The sequence below is a fragment of the Candoia aspera genome, chromosome 3 (assembly GCF_035149785.1).
Source record: "Candoia aspera isolate rCanAsp1 chromosome 3, rCanAsp1.hap2, whole genome shotgun sequence".
In the NCBI taxonomy this organism is placed as follows: domain Eukaryota; kingdom Metazoa; phylum Chordata; class Lepidosauria; order Squamata; family Boidae; genus Candoia; species Candoia aspera.
In genome coordinates this window covers 52,237,497-52,256,417 of record NC_086155.1, presented here as the reverse complement: position 1 = coordinate 52,256,417, position 18,921 = coordinate 52,237,497, and the positions used below count along the sequence as shown (strand labels likewise).

At 38.1% G+C, this 18,921-nt stretch overlaps 1 protein-coding gene across 1 annotated transcript in view; it reads left to right on the top strand.

Moving 5' to 3' along the window:
- The first annotated feature begins 6,317 nt into the window (after positions 1-6,317).
- Positions 6,318-18,921, top strand: part of MAPK13 (mitogen-activated protein kinase 13) — a 29,006-nt gene continuing 16,402 nt past the window's right edge. Inside the window, exons 1-4 of the mRNA XM_063297672.1 lie at positions 6,318-6,608; positions 12,437-12,566; positions 13,385-13,443; positions 16,489-16,597. Coding sequence (XP_063153742.1) covers positions 6,487-6,608; positions 12,437-12,566; positions 13,385-13,443; positions 16,489-16,597 — 420 coding nt within the window. The 5' untranslated portion in view covers positions 6,318-6,486. The remainder of the gene's footprint in view (positions 6,609-12,436; positions 12,567-13,384; positions 13,444-16,488; positions 16,598-18,921) is intronic.

Below are 18,921 nucleotides of genomic sequence, written 5' to 3'. Positions count from 1 at the left end.
ATATTTTAATTTGCCTTTAAATGCTGCTCTTGCTTTGCTCCATCCCTGACAGTAAGCTATTGAATAAAAATCTGAACTAAGACTGTTTGAAGTTTAATCTAATTATAAAAATGGTACATGATTAGAATTTTTTAAAAGCCACCATGGGTCCTTGTGGAACATGGTGGTAGAAGTACTGTAAATAAATAAATACTGGTGGTGCCCCCTGTAAGTACAAATTATAAGTGATTCTTTTAAAAGGCATTTCTGTATCCACTTAAATAATGTCAACTCTGCAAATGGGTTTTGTATACAAACCTGAAGAAACTAACATTTGTGCACATGACCCACTTAGTTTAGGAAGGTATATTGCAATCCTATTTCTAATCTTGACATTGTCAAACAGTAACCTGGCTTCTCTTTTATTGATGCATACTTATTTAAAGTAAAGTGTAAATACATCATTAAAAGCAAAATACTTCATTCCTTGCTATCAATATTACAACATAGGTTCAAATTATAAGTCTATACAAGTAGTCCTCGACTTTCAACCGTTTATTCAGCAACCCTTTGAAGTTATGCCAGTGCTGAATGAAGGAACTTATGTCCTGTGCCTGAAGTTAGGGCCATTGCAGTGCCTCCACAGTCACATGATCAAAATTTGGGCACTTGGCAGCCTGCCCATACTTAAGACCGCAGGGGCACTTCAACTCCCCCCACCCGCCTCTCTCCCCCCATCTATGCCCTTTTGCCCACCCTGCACCCTGCCTTATGGGGCGGCAAGCAGCCCCAAAACTGCACAGCTCGGGCTGCAAGAAGCCCCTGAGCTGCAGCCCAGCATGAGGCTGCAGCTGTGCCAGCCTGGCTGCGTAAAGCTACACCAGGAAGCATTTGTTCGCCCAGCTGCCTTCTCTCCCAGTTCCCTGCACTGACTTTCACCTTTTGCACTCTGCCCTTGAGGCCAAAGCAGAAGCACCTCACTTGCCTTTCTGAAGGCTCAGCTGTGTGCAGGAAAAGTTTGCTGGAGAAGCTGGGTCCGAAAAGAAGGCAGCGAGGCGCTTCTGCTTTAGCTACGAGGGCTGAGTGCAAAAGGCAAAAAGTCAGTGCGGGGAACTGGGAGAGAAGGCACCTGGGCGAACAAATGTTTCCTGGGATGGCTGCAGCTTCATGCTGTGCTGTGGCTCAGGTTTCTTGCAGACCCAGAGCTGTGTAGTTCTGGGGCTGTTTGCAGCTCTGCAAGGCAGGTTGCAGGGTGGCCAAAAGGGCAGAGATGAGAGGGTGATAAGCAGGTGGGGGGAGTTAGAGGCAGTTCCTTATCTTACTGAGGCTGGGGCTGGGAAGGACCAAGTCCAGAATAGCTTGGATTGGGGTGGGTCCTTGGCTAGCAACCAGTGAAATTCACTTAATGACAGCAAGGGATTTCTGGAATTGCGGTCGCTAAGCGATGCAGTCACGTGATGTCTCGCTTTACAATCATATTGCTCAGTAACTGGGAAATTCCGGTCCCAATTGTGGTTGTAAGTTGTGGACTACCTGTAAAAGCCTGTAAATCATTTAGGATAAAAGTTCTAAAAACTTCTGCAGTGCTGCAATCCTGTAAAATGACAAATGGAGCTGTGTGATGACTCCCCTGCCCCCTCAAGCAATGTTTATATTGGGCTAAGTAAGAAATAGCACACCACCATCCTCACTGATCAAATTCCAATTTACGTACCAAATAAAACAATGATAGAAACCTTCAACCTCACAAAAGTTTTTATTGGAAACAACAAAATTCAAAATTGTATTCGGTGGGAGGGATGAGCCCACTTGCCTCCCCCACAACTCCTGAGCTCCAGGCCCACCTTAGAGGTAGCCACTCTCATCCCTGCATTACAAGACTGCTCCAGTCCTTTTGTCCATCATGTCCAGAAGTGATCCAGGCTGAAGTGTGCATGCCACTGGTGCCTTAGGCTGGTTCTCTGGAAGACCATATCGAAGCCCTCCAAGACCACAATCCCACTCAGCCCAGACTGTCTGGAAATGAGTTCTGGCACCAATTCTGCCCTGTGTGTTCAAGACCCCCTACGTGCATGGTTTCCTTCCAGCTTGCTTGTGACCCTCAGCCATGACCCCCAGTTAGAAAGTCACTGACTTAAGGTTTCTCTATCAGTAGAATTACTATTTTAAAGTAAAGTCACATACAATTATAATAAAACTTAGGATATTTTATCAAGCATAAAAAACTACCAAAATGAGGTGAGTGGTATTTGTAGCTAGTTTTCATTGCAGAACACAAAAGTAGCATACATGAGAATTCCCTGCTAATCTCCCATTTGTGCATGGACCAGATATAAACCTGGTTAGTTTCTGTAAGATCACTGATTCATTTGTCTTCAGACTATGCTTGAATGTTACTATTAATATTCTCCTGCCCACATGCTTACAAAGAGGTAATAACAAGATGATTGAGTAGAAAGAAAGTTGGACTCATATGCAATTAAGAATGCATTCTTCAGGTTTCCTAAAAACAGCTACAAAAATTAAGTTCACCAACCAAAGTGGTGTTGCAAGCTAAGATTATAAAATAATCTAAACAATAAAACTATTGTAGTAAAAATTGAAAAGAAACTTGAAATCCAAACTCAAATCCATATCTTGAGAGATACAGTACATTCATGTTACATGTTAATGATTCAATAAATTGTCCAAACCTCCAGCTCTCAGTATTTTCATATCTTAAAATACTAGTTTCACGTGGGTTTTTGGTAATTTAAACTAGTATGATTCTCTCTCTCTTAAAGAGTCGTAAAATAGATAGCTTTCTCTGTTTCATCCAATATAAAATGAGGACAGGTCCCCAGTATTAGCACAGATTTCTTAAAATATGAAATACAGCAACAAGTCAGGCCAAAAATCCATGGAAGATAGCCTTTTGAACTCTCAGTGCTAATTGGTACTCACATGTATGAAGCCCAACAAGAAACTCAAGCTGTAAAGAGATAGGTTTTGCTTTCCAAGACTGGGGGGAAAAAAGGGTTGGCTGATAAAAAGTATTAATGGAGAAAGAAAAGAGAACAGAAGTAGTCCAGATGTTCAGCTACCAGAACTTGACACCTGGCAATGGTTTCTGAGAGTGGACTCTCCACATCTGGAGGGTCAGGGATCTTCTCCCCTGCAGTAAGAATTGCAACATTGCTTTAAATATTTGGTAAATCTGATTGAGCAGAGTACAATATTAAGCAGAGTTTATTATCTCACTATCGTTAGTATCCTCTAATGCAGAATATTTGGACTTGAAAAGTGTTGGAAATAGCTGTTTCCTACAAGTCAAGCTCTGTTACCTGTGATATCATGGATAGGTCCTTACAGTTTTCTTGGCAACAGTGTGGAAAATGTTTACTATTGTCTCCCATTAGGATTTTTTGATTTCTCAGTCAAGTTTACAACCTTGGGATTTCCTGGCTATGTTCCTCCAAGAACTAACTAGGCATGATCTTAGCTTTGGAGTCCAAACAAGGGCAATTGGGTCCTGCCACCTGCTGAGATAAAACTTTTCATTTATATTTCAAATTGGCTTTAAATACACTCATTGCATATGAAGTGAACTTCTTTTTTAAAAGGCCTTTTCACTCTCAATTGCAAAGCAGATATAGATTCCCCAGAATAGAGCCCAAGAATAAATAATAAAATGAGATTCTTTGGCCTTTGGGGCATAACTTGTAGATATTCATATAATAAAAACTTTCCACTCCTGACAGCCTTCTAAAATATATGATCTACACATGCTAACTTTAGCATAAGGTGTGCCTTTTATAAAGCACTAGATGTCCTCTGTCTAAGAACAAGGATGGCACAGTCCATGCGCATGACAAAATTGTCAGTGATCGTCATTCTCTGCAGGAACCTATTAACAGCAGACACGTGTTTTTCAGTATGACCAAACCTTTAACATCTCATAATGAGAGACTGCATTAATTTATCCACCTAATTGCAAGCTCTTGCAATTGGCATGTGATGATGTGATCAAGAACTGTACATGACTGGCAACTCAAAACAATTACCAGCAATGATGACAGGCAGGAAAGTAACACCCAACCAACTGATTAGCTGTTACTCTTTAGATTATGGCTGTCATTCATCTAAAATGTGCCCACCTCTTATAAGAGAACACTTAAAGGAACACACTTATGTTAAACTAGAACTATTGTCTACAGCCTACTGAATCATCTGTATCCCAAGTAGAGCTATAAATTTCATATAAACTTCATTATTACCCTTGCAACCAGATGCTCTTCAAATATCTTATACTACACCTCCTGGAATTCCCTGTCAGCACAGCTGGGTATTCTGAGAACTGTAGTCCTAGAACATCTTCAGATCACCAGGTTGCAAAACATCTGGAGTAAAAAAAAAAGTGTGCTATAGTCTGTTGAATCAGTATAGTCTAATGCAACCATTTGATCAAAAGACTGTTTGCTGCATCTAATCATAACTATCAACAACTGCTGTTGCAATCCCAATCCAACACTGACATATTAACTGTTTGGTTCTCCCATATAGCTCAGCCTCATATCACCATCCCAAAAGTCAGTGGCCAATCCAGAGCAGAATGAACAGATTTATTTATTTATACCTCAACTTTTTGGCTTAAATAATTGAAGCAAAGATTATATAAACTCTATCATAAATACAGGAATTTTAGATCCCAGTGTTGATACCTAGTTTCATTTGGCTTGCCTTACAAAATATGGTATATATGGCTAATCAAAATCTAAGAAATAACATGTCTTGGACATTTATGGAATTTATGTTGGTCTGAAGGACAATAAAAGAAGCCCATTTCATTTAAAAAATATTTCTGTTGTGTTGTTTTGATCTAAAATATAGATACATATCAATATTATTATTCTAATCCACAGTTTTAACAACATTTTAGGTAAAATTAATCAACTTTATCTAATTCCTAGTTTTGATACTTCTCTTTTTTCAAAACATATTTTGGATAATAATATAGATTTAAGCCTAGGGAAAGTTTTTTTTAAAAAAGAAACCTTTCTAAAATTAATCCACATTGCAGAAAACTTTTTTTTGCCTCTAAAAAACTTCGACCGTTCTCTAATCAATATATATTATCTGCTGTTGCAATAAAACTGCTCTAAGTTTTTGGATGTTCTTTGTTACCAAAGGAGGAAGTGAAATGAAATGCTGATCAGATGTATGAAGATCAATTAAGCTGCATTAAAAATACCTAAGGAATAAAAGAATTTACAGCATGGGTTTACTCATTTACACTGCAAATTTAAGAAGAACAAGTGAAAGAATATGATAAAATCAGCTAAAATTTTTGGTTATAATATACAGATGGAACAGTGGGAAAATATGTGGCTGAAAGGATTGAAATTTACATTATGTTACAATCTTAAAGATAAATTTAATAAAATGATGTACCATTGGTATACACCAGAGAAATTGTTTTGAATGTATAAAGGCACTTCAAATTTATGTTGGAAATGTGAACAACAAGAAGGGACATTTTATCATGTTTGGTGGAGATGTTAAAAAGCTAGAAAATTCTGGATTCAAATACATACATTGCTTCAAAAGATTTTAAAGATTAATATACAATTGAGACCAGAGGTTTTTCTTTTGAGATTGATGGACAGTTAGAAAAAAAGTCATGGAACTTTGTTTTTATACATGATAACTGCAGTGATATTATTGTATACACAAAGATGGATAGATTCGGCACTACCCACAATGGAGGAACGGTTGGTGAAGATGATGGAACTTGCTGGTGTGGCTAAATTGACTTCTTTGATCAAAGAAAAGAACATCTACATTTACTGCTGACTAGAAACCCCTTATAGACTTTTTGCATGGAACAGAAAAAAATGAACTTATGATTTATGGTTTTGATGATTAGATAGAATATATTATAGAAAGAAGAGGGTTATGTTGTAACCATAGAACAAGAGGTAAACCTATCTGTACTTATAACTGCTGTAAAGAAGATCGGAAGCCATTTCTTTGTAACTTTTTTCTTTTCTATTTTTCTTTTTCTTTTTTTCCTTTCTTGCACTTTTAGCTTTCTCTTTGATTTGTTTCTTCTTCTTTTCTCTTTCCCACTTTGTATGAGTTTGTATTAGTTTTTAACTTCTTTTAAAATATAAATATATGACGATGAAAGTATTCATGGTGGCAGTAAATCTGTATTAGGCAGGCATGGCTGCTACTTCTATTATTATAATGGCTACCTTTCACACAGAAAAGGTGAGTCCTTTGAAAGTACCTGCAAGAGGAGTGTCTAATTTGAAACCTGATGCCTCCTTCCTGGGCTGATGTGTAGGCAGAAGGAGGCGGGCTACACGTCTCATTGTCTCATCGTACACAACACAATTGAGAAGGAAATCTACAGTTGACTTTCCTAGGAGAAGTTGTCTGTCTGTCTGCGTGTGGGAAATCTGGATTTGGCCCTGAGTTTCTCTGGAGCTCTGTGTACTGGAGAGTTCTACTCCAGGCACCGAGATGATGAGTTTCACCAGGAGAAAAGGCTTCTTCAGGCAAGAAGTAAACAAGACACTCTGGGAACTTCCTAGACGATATGCTAACATCACCCCTGTGGGATCTGGTGCTTATGGCTCTGTCTGGTGAGTGGCTCTCTGGATCCCAGGGCTTTGGCAGAGAGGGGAGCGGGGTGGATATACAGGATACTGGAAGCCTGGATTCTGAGGAGGAATCACAGGGAGTCACTTCACTCGACTCTCGTGAATATACATTTGCTTTCTGGAAAAGAGGCTTGGTTTCCTTCTGGCCACAGTCTTCAACATCATTCTAAGCGTCAGTTGATCAGATATTGAAAGTTATTTGTGTATGGAAACTTAGTGAATGTTCCAGTTGTCCTTTTTCTTCAAGGCCCCTTATGTTACAATGTTCTGGTATCTTGATTTTTAAACAGGGTAAAGCGTATATACCGTTGTGCTGTTTGTTTGCAATTGGGAGGAAAACAATTCAGATATTGCTGGCATGACAAATTAATAAGGCACATCTTCTAGCACCATTTCATTTCCATCTGATTGCTTATGTGCCATCAAGACATTTTCAGCTCCTAGTGACCACATAGATTATTTCCAATATTCTACTATAAAAACTTTTTTCATGAGGATCAAATGCCAAGACACATAGTCTCAACCATTCTTAGTAACAGAGATCTGCTTAAACCTTCCAGTTTCCATACTATATTTTTTCAAATTGGTGGGACGTATAAAATGCTTGAATTATGTATGTTTAAAGCAGCCTTTCTCAACTTTTTGACCCTGGAGGAACCCTTGAAATATTTTTCAGGCCTTGGGGAACCCCTGCACATTCAGGCTCAAATATAGGACAGAAGTTACAAAATTATAATATTCATTTCATGTGTAGGGCTGTATATATGCATTAACAGTGTTTCTTAAACTAAAAATTAAAAAATGAAACTTACCTCTTTAATGTGAAGTTGCCCGAATTTAAAATAATTTTTTAAATAAATCATGATCTCCCAGGGAACCCCTAATGACCTCTTGCAGAACCCTAGGGTTCCACGGAACACTGGTTGAGAAACCCTGGTTTAAAGTATAGAAGGTGACTATAGCAATGCTTGGAATGATGTCTTGATTTCACAAAATGTTTCTAGTTTCTATCTTTGGCAGAAAGGGGAGTGGGGATGGATATACAGGATACTGGAAGCCTGGATTCTGAGGAGGAATCACAGGGAGTCACTTCACTCAACTCTCTTGTGAATATACATTTGCTTTCTGGAAGAGGCTTGGTTTCCTTCCGGAAAAATGATACTAATGATTTGCAATATGGTAATACAGTGTTGTAAACAAAACTCTTTTCCAGCTGAGTGGCCCTGAGATATGTTGGGATAATTCCCACAATTCTCATCCAGGTTGGCCAAGGTGTTACAAGGCCTGGGATGTGTGCCGAGATGAAAAAAGATGATGTGCAGGAAAGAAGGGCCTGTCTCCTTTTGCACTTCCCTATACTAACTGGGTCCAACAGTTAGTATAACGGCTGCTACTGTTATAGAACAAGTCTTGTATATATTAAGTTATTCTTTCTGATGCACCCTCTGTGCTTCAGTTAAAGTACAGTGACTTTTACACTACACAGGTTCTTGTGCTGAAATTCCTAGAGTGGACATGCCGTAACAGCCAGAGTCAATGAGTCAATGCTTCTGTCACACAGAATATATTTGTTGGGTGGAGTGATTTTGTTTCTTTCTATTAGCTGGCTTCTGAGTGAAATATATCTAAAGTTAAAATTGACATCCATGCATTTTGCAGGGCAATAGCAATTTCCACATGACAGCCTAGTTATTTGAAATGTTAATTGTGTATTGACTTGTTCTGACTAATGTCTAATGTAATATTTTGTAGCTACAGGCAGATCCTAGAGAGATTCCTAGGATCCATGAAAATATTTAAGGCATTGAAATAGCTTGTTTACAGGCATTCCTTTGTGTTTATGACCAAGGACAATAAAAAGAAAAATAATTTATTTTAGATCTTTAACTGAGTTCAAATTCTTGGATATATATCTTCCTCAGAATCAAATGAACAAATGCCAAGTGATGCTGCCAAACATTAAACTCCAAATATAATGAAATTGGAGAGAGTTCCTCTGGGGTAAGACCCTATTGCTTTTCCTCAGGACTGAGAAAGCCTGCCTATCCAACCCACACAGATCCAGTCTTGCAAGAGACCCCATGAACGAAACATGACAGGTTCATCGGGTGGCCAAGTTCTTTAGTATTGGTCAGCATCTCCTGGGAACAACTGCTATATAGATTGAAAATACAACAACTGCTTCACTCATTGCATTAAAAAAAAGTTTATGGCATGTGAAATGTGTATCTCACCTTCCAGTGAATGCTGTCAAATTCCATCAATAATAATAGCAATAAAAGATACAGAATATCAATTAAAATAGAAAAAAATCCACATCAGAGGAAACTTTTAAATCAGATCAGTAAAACCAATAATATGTACTGTATTCTGAAGCTATATAACTACCCATCATGCTATTCCACTTTTAGGTAAGAAACATTATACAAAACTCAGTCAAAGAGTGAGAACCAGTGAGTAAAAAAAATTAAAGAAGGCAATAAATTAAAAGAGAAGGAAATCTAAATGTAGTTGAGACCATCATAATTCACTATACCTCTCCATACCTTTCTGTCTTTGAACGCTATCCTTTTTTCCACCACATTGAGAATAAGTTCATACATTTGTTCTCTAAGCTGCTGACTTCTCTCTTTTGAGGATCTCATCAACTTCATCTAACTACAACTTTCTCTTTGCTTATACACTCCTCCATTTAGAATTATTTTTCTATATGCATTCATTCCTCATTTGACAAAACTATCTCAGCGTACATGATTTGTACAGATCACTTAGTTTTTTTTAAATTCAATTTACGTTAATTCATCACCCATTCATTCCTGACCCTCTCTCTTCTTGCTTTATGCTCTCTTCTTAAGTAACTCATTCCTACCTCATTCACCTTCACTGGCATTCCTTTCTAATGGTAAGGATATTGCCAGGCAATTGAGGCAGATTCTGGCCAGTATGCCACAAGGACAATCAAAACTCAGTTTTACTTCAAGAATTCTCACACTATTCTATGCAAGTTAGGGTCTCTAATCTAGAGACTAACTTCCAATACTGCTGTCCATATTCCACTTTCATACATGCAATGTACTGACACACTAGGGATTCATATTCAGAAAATGCCCATCTATATGGTAGTGAAAACAGCACAGTGTCCCACAACAATGGCCCTTCTACAAAGCAAGAGAAGCCTCTTGCATCTGGTGGCATATTGGGAAAATTGATAAACTGCGTCCTTATTCTCCACTTCTGGGTCTGCATCCTGCCTTCTGCCATCTATTCTGTCTAAGAGATAAAGATGAAAGAATGAGAGTAAGACCAGGGTGTATGTGAGACTGCTCTCCTCCTCCTCCTCCTCCTCTTCTTCCCACCTGTACAGAGGGGAGACCATTGTCTATTAATTTCTAAGCAAATACTAATACTAAGTGCTAATAAATTATAGTTCAACCATTTTAAAGTCTCTCTTTGAAATTTTGTTTGGTGATTTTCAGATTTTGTTTGGTGATGTTACAGAGTGCCCTGAGAGGTAGAAGGGTTTTTAATTGCTGCAATTTTGGGTACTGAATTTTTGGGAAGGCTGTGGTTCCCAAACCTAGTGTCCTCCAGACTGCAGTTCACAAAATCCCCAACCAGATGACTAATGCTGGTGGGGAATTTTGGTACTTCCAAAATCTCTGGGAGGCACCAGTTGAGAAATGCTAGTAGAGAGCCTCATACATTTAGCCTATAAAATGTAATATATGTAGAAGCAACTTTATATAGATATATGCACCAAGGAATAAAAATTTTTATGTAGAGATGCTCCCCAGGTTACATAAGATCTGATTTATTAAACTCAGCTTTATGCAAATGTTTCCATAAGTCATAAGTAAAATGCATAAAAGTGCATTTTGCACTTGCAGTGCAAATTAGTAGACCCTGTAGATGAATACCAGACCCATGCAAAAACTAGGTTATGCAAAGTTTTCCGGAACAGAATGGTTAAATAAGTCAGGAAGTGTCTGTGGTCTTTGATTCTTCACCATGTAGAAATGCAGTGGCAAACACATTTACCACTGTGAATTATGCAACAAAGTCTTAAGTTTATGCATATGGCAGTGTCCTTATGCATATTGATATATACAGAAATTCACTGAATGTTCATCCAAACACTGCAGCAGTACAGCTAAAGCTGCAGGCCTAGTATGCTTCCCAGACAATAAACCTTACTGAATAAAGACTATCTTACCTATAAATATGGTTAAGATGTCATTGACTAGCAGGCCTTCCAGGGAAGAAATGGGACTTCTGTGGAAGAAATGGTGAACTGAAGATAGCTCCACTAAAAGCGGAGCCAACAACCACAGAAGAATGAAGAGCTAGTGAGTAGACTGGCTCTTTGTAATTCCTCTCTGGATGAGGAGAGGACTTGAGATTGCCCACAAGTACTCCATACAGTTGCTCCTCGTGAGCAGTCTCCAATGTATTTAGAGTTCTGGGAAATGAGCGAGTAGCCATCTTGCTAAAACCAGGGTCAGCACCTGTAAAAGGGCACTGGGTTCGCATACTTCCTTTTCTAATCACTTTTGGAAATTGCTTGTTTACTGCTTTTCAGCTGTTAGGAACCTTTGGATTGGCAAGTTTTACAGCACCAGGTGAGTTTCCTTCAATACTTAGTGAAAGTAGTTTTAAATTCAAGTTTAAGGACTTAATTTTTTTTTCTGGAATAAACTGCAAAAGGGTGATTAAATTTTTGATTTTAGAAAGTTACAAATGGACTAAGGGTCCAGATAAATTTGAAATGAGATTTTGGAATTAATTATATGAATCCTTCCCGTGGGAAAATGATTTTGTTTTGAATTCTTTAAAAAAAATGATAGGATGGGACTTTGAAGGTTGGACACTAGAGGGAACCAGAAGGAACTAATGATTACAATTAAAGGAGAAGAACTTAAGAACACTTAAATTCAACTTAGTAATACAGAATGGAGCAAAATATTTTAACATTTGACATATTGAAGGATATTTTTGAACTCTGGACTCAGAAGACTGTCTGCCTCTATAGATAGACTGTGTTTAAAAGTTGTTATGGAAGAGGAACAAGTTTTACTGGACAAGAGTGAGACTGATCTGAAAGTGAATTTGAAAATGACAAGCTACAAGAATGATATGAAAAAAAGATGCTATACTGGACATACAAAAGAAACCAGCTGATGTCTTAATAATTAAAAGGGATATACAAATAACAAACCAAGAGAATGACCTGAATAATCTTCCTATATTGGTTTTACAAAAGAGACTTGTTAAAGCTTTGAAGAACTTTGTGAGAAGGGACAAAGAAAAAAATGAAAAGAAATCAAGTTTTAAGACAATATTTGAAGGGACTAAAGATCAAGATTTTCAAAAGTCAAATGAAGGAATACAAAGTTGGTTTATTTGATCAAGGTTAAAATAGATATATTTTTATCTCTGGTAACCCTTAAAGGACTTTTGCTGATCAGGACTGAAATGATAAGGTTTTTAAGGATTTGTTTACAAATTAAGAGATGGGATATGGGAAGAAGAGATCATTTGTTGCATTTTAAGAGAAGGTGATAAGTTACTAAAATTGTTTATACCTGTGATGAAGGGGGAAGTCATTTCCTTATATATATATTTCTTTTTCTTTCTTTTCTACTTTTCTTTCTTTTCTGCACCTATTCCTCTTTTTTGTTTTAGTTTGTATTAGTTTTTTATTGTTGTAGTTGTAATTTTTAATAAAATTACTATTTAAAAAAGAGTTTCACTGACTAGCATAGTACTCCTATGTAATTTCCTTTTGAATATTTTTCTGTTATTTGCCACAGTTCAGCAATAGATAAGAAAACAGGAGACAAAGTAGCTATCAAGAAGCTCTGTCGCCCATTCCAATCTGAGATTTTTGCCAAGCGCGCGTATCGGGAACTCACACTGCTGAAGCACATGCAGCATGAAAATGTGAGTAACTACTCCTCTGTGTATGTTTGCTGGTACCCAAACAGTTCTCTGTGTCTTTCACAAATTACCTGAATGGAAGATGGAGCTGAAGTATGGTTTAATATCAGGATTTCTATCTTCACCTGAGTTGGTAGACAAGGCAAAAATCTAATTAAATAGCAAAATGTGCATGTCCAGAAGGTAGTCTTTCTTGCAGTAACAGCTTCTATGAAATGACCGATTCATCCCTGCAGCTGATTGATACATCTCATTAATTCAGGTTGCTATATAGACCCAGAAGTTATAAATAGGTACCATACTAAGTGTGGTCCATCAGTCAACCATAAGTGCTTGCAAAGATGGAATACAACCAGCCAGACAAGTTCTAATATTGCCTCTTCCCACCTGATAGAGTTTGAGATGTGTTGGATGCATTGGAATTCTGGAAGCTGTAGCCCATCTGAGACTAAAATTAGATGTAGTGAAATATGGCTTGGCTTCTGGCTGGTAAAGCAGAATGTTTTTATCATGTTAGATAGATATGTTCTTCAGCTGTTGTTGTGCAGCGTGCTTTGATTATTTTATAAAATGTTGGTGCACCCAGAATTTGAAAGATACATTTTGTATGACTATTCCTGGATTTATTCCCTGGTCTTGGGGCTTCCTATGAGAACACCACAAAATATAAAACTTCTCCATCTCCCAACTCATTGCTTGGAAAGGCCTCAGGATGCCAGTGAAATATGGCTTGGCTTCTGGTTGGTAAAGCAGAATGTTTTTATCATGTTAGATAGATATGTTCTTCATAATCTTACTTTCTGAGTCCACCTCTGCTGCAGGTCATTGGATTACTTGATGTCTTCACTTCAGCTACTTCATTTGATGGATTCCAGGACTTGTAAGTTTGCATTTTCTACCATACCAATGTTCTGTAGCTCTACTGCAGAACTGCTTCTAGAGAAGGCACAACAGCTTGGTCCATTAATCATTTTCTCTCAAAACCCACTGTTTTCAAACATGGGTCTGTACAGGTTCTGTCACTGAGTTTGACAATAAATAAATAAATAACCATATATTGCATTTATGGCACAGGGCCTGGTTACTTGAGGGGCTGCCTGTCTCCCCTAACATATGTCGGCTGATTCAATCCTGCAGGGTTAATGCACTCCAGGTTCCTTCAATTAGACAATGTCATCTATTGGGACCCTGGAAGCATACCTTCTCTGTAGCAGTACCTGCCCTCTGAATGAGGTTCCCCCCGAGATAAAGTTCCCCCCAGAGTCGTTTGTCAAGATGGTGGTGAAGAAATGTGATAGATAGATAGATAGATAAATAAATAAAGATGGCCCTCACCCTGCTGTTGTTTAGAAGAGCCATGAAGATCTGGCTCTTCACCCAGGCCTTTCATGAGAGAGAGTAAGACCCCTCGCTTCATTGTACTTGCCATTTTTATCTTTATTTTTTATTGATTATATTGTAATCTCTGATTGTTGTGAGTTGTTGAGAGTTGGGCAGCATACAAGTCTAATAAATTATTATTATTATTATTATTATATTATTATTGCAAAGTACACATTAGTTTGTACACAGAATTTAGCATCATGGAAATTCTGTCTTTAACTGTTGCTTTTAAGTTAGAAACTTTCTGAAGCCAATCTAGATAAACAATTCCTACCCATAATCAGATCTCCTGTCTCTTTACATTTTTTTAAAAAACCTGCTCCCATTGGATCCCACCTTCCCAATTGAAGTAATTATACTTTCACCCTGCCATGGTCTTTTTCAAATGGAGCTTTGGGGACAAAGATTTCCATCTGAAAAAGGATGGCATGGGAAGAGAATCTGCTTTTTGCCAGAACTGGAATCCCAAAACAACTCAGCTGCTCCTTATCCTTGTAATATTTTTTAATGTATAAAAAAATGCCTGCTGACAGGCCATCTAATCCAGCATTCTATGTTACACAAAAGCCAGCCAGGAATTCGAACACAGTCTGTATTATGGGGTGGGCAATATTTAGTAAAATCTCAGAGGATTGATTGAGGAGATATTTATAATATTTTTTTCATTAATTAATCATAAAACATAATTGGAAGGGACGTGACGTTGGAGGTCATCTCATGAAACTTGCTCAATGCATGATTTAAAATGCAAAACATGTTACATTGTGTTTATCTAGCTTCTGCATAAATACCTCTAATAAAGAAGAGACCATTACATTTCAAGGCAGTTGGTTTTTCTATAAACAGTTCTTAGAGTTAAGCAGTTACTCTTAATATTTAGCTTAGAATGTGCTTTCCTGTAAGCATCGGTCTTATTTCTGTTGTTTGGAGGAACAAAGAATACTAAACAACTGCACAGTCACTCTAAGCTAAGCACATAAATTTAAAAGTAAAACAACATATGAACATATGAAGGTAAAATATGAAGATATAATATTCAAATATATGTAAAAAAATTGGGCAAGCCTTTTTTTTCAAAAGTCTATACACAAAACAACAACCACATAGTTGCATGTTTAATGTGAGTTGGTTTTTAAAACTGCGCAGTACAACCTTTGTGTGTACAACATTCTATTTTGCTATTGTTTTCTTATATTCCTGTCAGCTGTATGATTTCCAAACATGGGTCTAGTGTTCTTCTGAAAGAAGATGGAAGTGGGGCACAGAGTGAAACCGAAGGGGGCAATCAATAACTGTCCTTGATTAGTAATATGTAAAAATGACACTGCTGTCAACATGGCTTCTAGACAAAATGATGAGGAAGTAGCCAAAATGGCACTCATTCCCCACCTCCCAGTAACAGAAACAGTAACCTATATGGCAATAAAGATACTTAGTGGCAGAAGCGGCAGAAGACCTGCAATGCACCCAGGGTTGCCAGAACTAGCAACACACAGCTGACAAAATCCAGCTCTTTTCCCCAATTTAAATCAACCTTCTTTTCATCACAGAGCAGCAATCTTGTTTTTGAAACATAGGTCCAGTGTTCTTTCAAAAGGGCACTAAACCCGTCTTTATAAGAAGCCTGCATAAGCGCCAGTCTGGCATTCTGTGGGCAAATGTCTCTGTGGAAGCTAGGTCTCTGGTGACTAGTGCAGCCCAAATTGAAATGGCCGTGGAGGGCAGTCCCAGCGATCTGAGGGGAAGAAGCTTGCACATAGCAGCTTAGAGTGGCCAGTAGGAGATAGGCAGGTTCCAACCCCTGACCATCACCCATATCATCAACGAAGCATGCTAGATTGTGTCCAAGGCAAGAACTGTGTCAGGAGAAGAATGAAAGCACCTCTTCAAGTTGAAACAGCTTACTTTAAGATTATTTTAAGCTGCTTCAGCTGGGGATGACATGAAGACAACATCATAAAGACAAATTACTGTATATAAAAGTGATTATTGGGGCATGTTTGTACCATGGTTTGTCTCATGGTTAGGGGATTCAAGGGTGAGCTTACCTCTATATAATTAGTAGCTATATAAGAAGTCAGTGCAAATCAACAGAGCCTCAGCTTCCAGTCAATAGGTATTCTATCTAGCAGTTCCTTGTGCTGTATGATAAACACATGGCCAGAAGTTGAAAAGCATAGATTAAATGGATCTGAAAAGCTAAAAATGTGAGTCCCACATCAACTAAACTATTAAATTGACTATAGGCATGTTTAAGACAAGAGAAGTAGTGGTTTCAGAGAAGTTCAGTTGATTTTGTTATGGATTGCAGTGTAAAGATTAGGTTATAGTAACACAATTTGCTACAGCATTTTGTTTAATGAGATAAAGCTGTTATTCCCATTTCTGATTCTAAAATACAGCCATGCACTGTTATTTTCAGAAATGGAATTTTATAAAATCAGCAAGACTCTTAGCATGAATTAGCGACTATTTCTGGTGAGGACAAAACTATATTATACCTTACATTTTTCTCTAATACTTACCTTTTAAATATTTTTAGCTACCTGGTGATGCCATATATGCAAACAGATTTACAAAAGATAATGGGACACCAGTTCAGTGAGGAAAAGATTCAGTATCTGATCTACCAGGTTTTGAAAGGCTTGAAGGTAAGTGACTTCAGAAAAATTCAGAACAGAAATTGGTGCTACCTTTGCCAAACTGCCTCATTCCCTTAGTATCTTTGTAGTAACAACATCTTTTAATGGATTCTGAACATAGAATCATAGGATTATAAGAGGTGGGAGGGCCTTAGAGGTCATAAAGTCCAGCTCCTTCCCCAGTACAGGGATCTACTACTTTTGCATTCCTGACCAAGAGCCATCCAGCTTCTATTCAAGGCAGCGACAGCCTCCAGGGAAGCAGTGTGTTGCATTGGTGAAAAACTCTTACTATAGCCATTCCTTGTAACTTACGCCATTTTTTCTTGTCCCATCTTCTGGAACAACTCTAAATAATTCTGTCCTGTCTTCCACATGACAGCTCTTCAAATATTGAGACAGCTATAATCTCTCCCTGCAAACTTTTATTCTCCAAGCTAAAGTTACCCAGCACCAATTGTTCCTCATGTATTTTTCTTTCCAAGCCTTCTTATTGTCCTGGTTGCTGTTTTGTGAATGCCCTCTTAAAATGCGATACCCAGAACTGGATACAATATTCAAGGTGCAGTCTAAGCAATTTAGAATAGAGAGGAATGATTTTCTTGATTTTGAAATCCTACTTCTGTTGATGCAGCTTTTTTTTTTTCAGCTGCCTTTTGGCTCATGTTAAGTTTATAATAAATCCACCAAGACATTCAGATAATGTTTGCACGTCGTGCTGTGCAGTATGCTCTGCTCTTTGCTATAATCATGCCTTTGTTTTTTTCCTACATAAATGAAGGATTTTACATCTGTCCTAGCTGAAATTAATTTTGCTAGTTTCTGCCCATTTCCCCAACTTTTCAAGATCCTTTTGAATCCTGATATTATCCCCTAAGGGATTTGCTATCTTCCCATAATTTGGTAATTATTTTTTCTAATCTCTCATTCAAATCATTTATAAATACGTTGAACAACCCAGGGTCTAGAATGGAGCCCTGGCGATATGCCACTTGACACTTTCCCCCCACGTGGCACACAGCCACTGACAATTGCTCAGTCAGCTTTGTATCTCTCAGTTCTTTGATAGCTGCCTTACCTGAAAGTGATTTTTCCCAAGCATGAATCTCTCCAGGTTCTCTTTAGAAAGCTTTATTAAGATGAAAGCAAATGTGATAAAAGAATTCCAGCCAGAGAACGATTTCCTACACTGGAGCCCTGCAATATGCCATTCCACACTCCTTCCAGCCTGATACAGAAGCATAAACGCTGGCATAAACTCATGGGGTATGATTGTACAAGCTCTGTTTCCATCTCAAACCACCATAGGCCAGTCAACTTTTTGCCATCTTCTCTATTAAGAGCTTATGATAAGCCTTGTCCAATGGTTTCCTGAAGTCAAGGTACACTCCTGTGGTCAAGTAAACTAGTTACTTTGTCCAAAAAGATCAAGTTGGTTTGGTATGATTTCTCCTTGAGGAACTCTTGCTCTTACTTTTGCCAAGTAATTCATTCTTTTCTAAATCCTCCCTAACCAACTCTTTAATAATCTATTCCAGAGTTCTGTCATGTGTCCATATCAGGCTTACTGGTCAGTGGTTATTCTGGGCCTCCCCCACCGCTCCCCCGCTTTCTGAAGATCAGAACAATATTTGCCCTTCTCCAGTTCTCTGGCACATTCTCCAGAATGTCTCAAAGATCACAGAAAAGGGCCTGGAGGTAACATCTGCAAGCTCCTTCAAGATTATCAGGTACAGCTGGTCTGATCCTGGTGATTTAAACATATTCACAGAGGCCATGTGCTCCCTAATGGATTGCCTCTCCTCCCTAAGGGGAACTGTGTTTTAATAGACCAAGCAATAAAAATGACACAAGGAAGACCAAAGAAAAAAAAGCAGTTGAAAAGGGTCTGCCTTCTGTTTGTCATCTGTTACTACATTACCATCTTCTCTAACCAGTGGGCCCAACTCCTTCCTTTTTCTTCATTTACTACTGACATGGCCCAAAAAACTGTTGCTTTTACTTCCCTGTAACCTTAAACTCCTTTTGTGCTTTAGCCTTTCTGATTTCCATGTTATCTACTTGCTGGTGCACCTCTTCGATGATTATATCCAGGGGTGTGCTTGCAAGAGCTGACTGTTAAATATTCTGGAATTTTGCGAGCCAGTTGACAGCAGAGGTGAGCCTTGACACCGAGTGCACTAATCAGCTGTTCCACAGCAAGCATGATGGTGCATTAGTGGCAATGGAGCCAGCAGAGCCGATTCTTAAACATATAGCAGCATGCTACTAATTACATATATCCATCTTCCATTTTCCTATGAATAGCCCTTTTACCTTTTAACTCAGTTGAA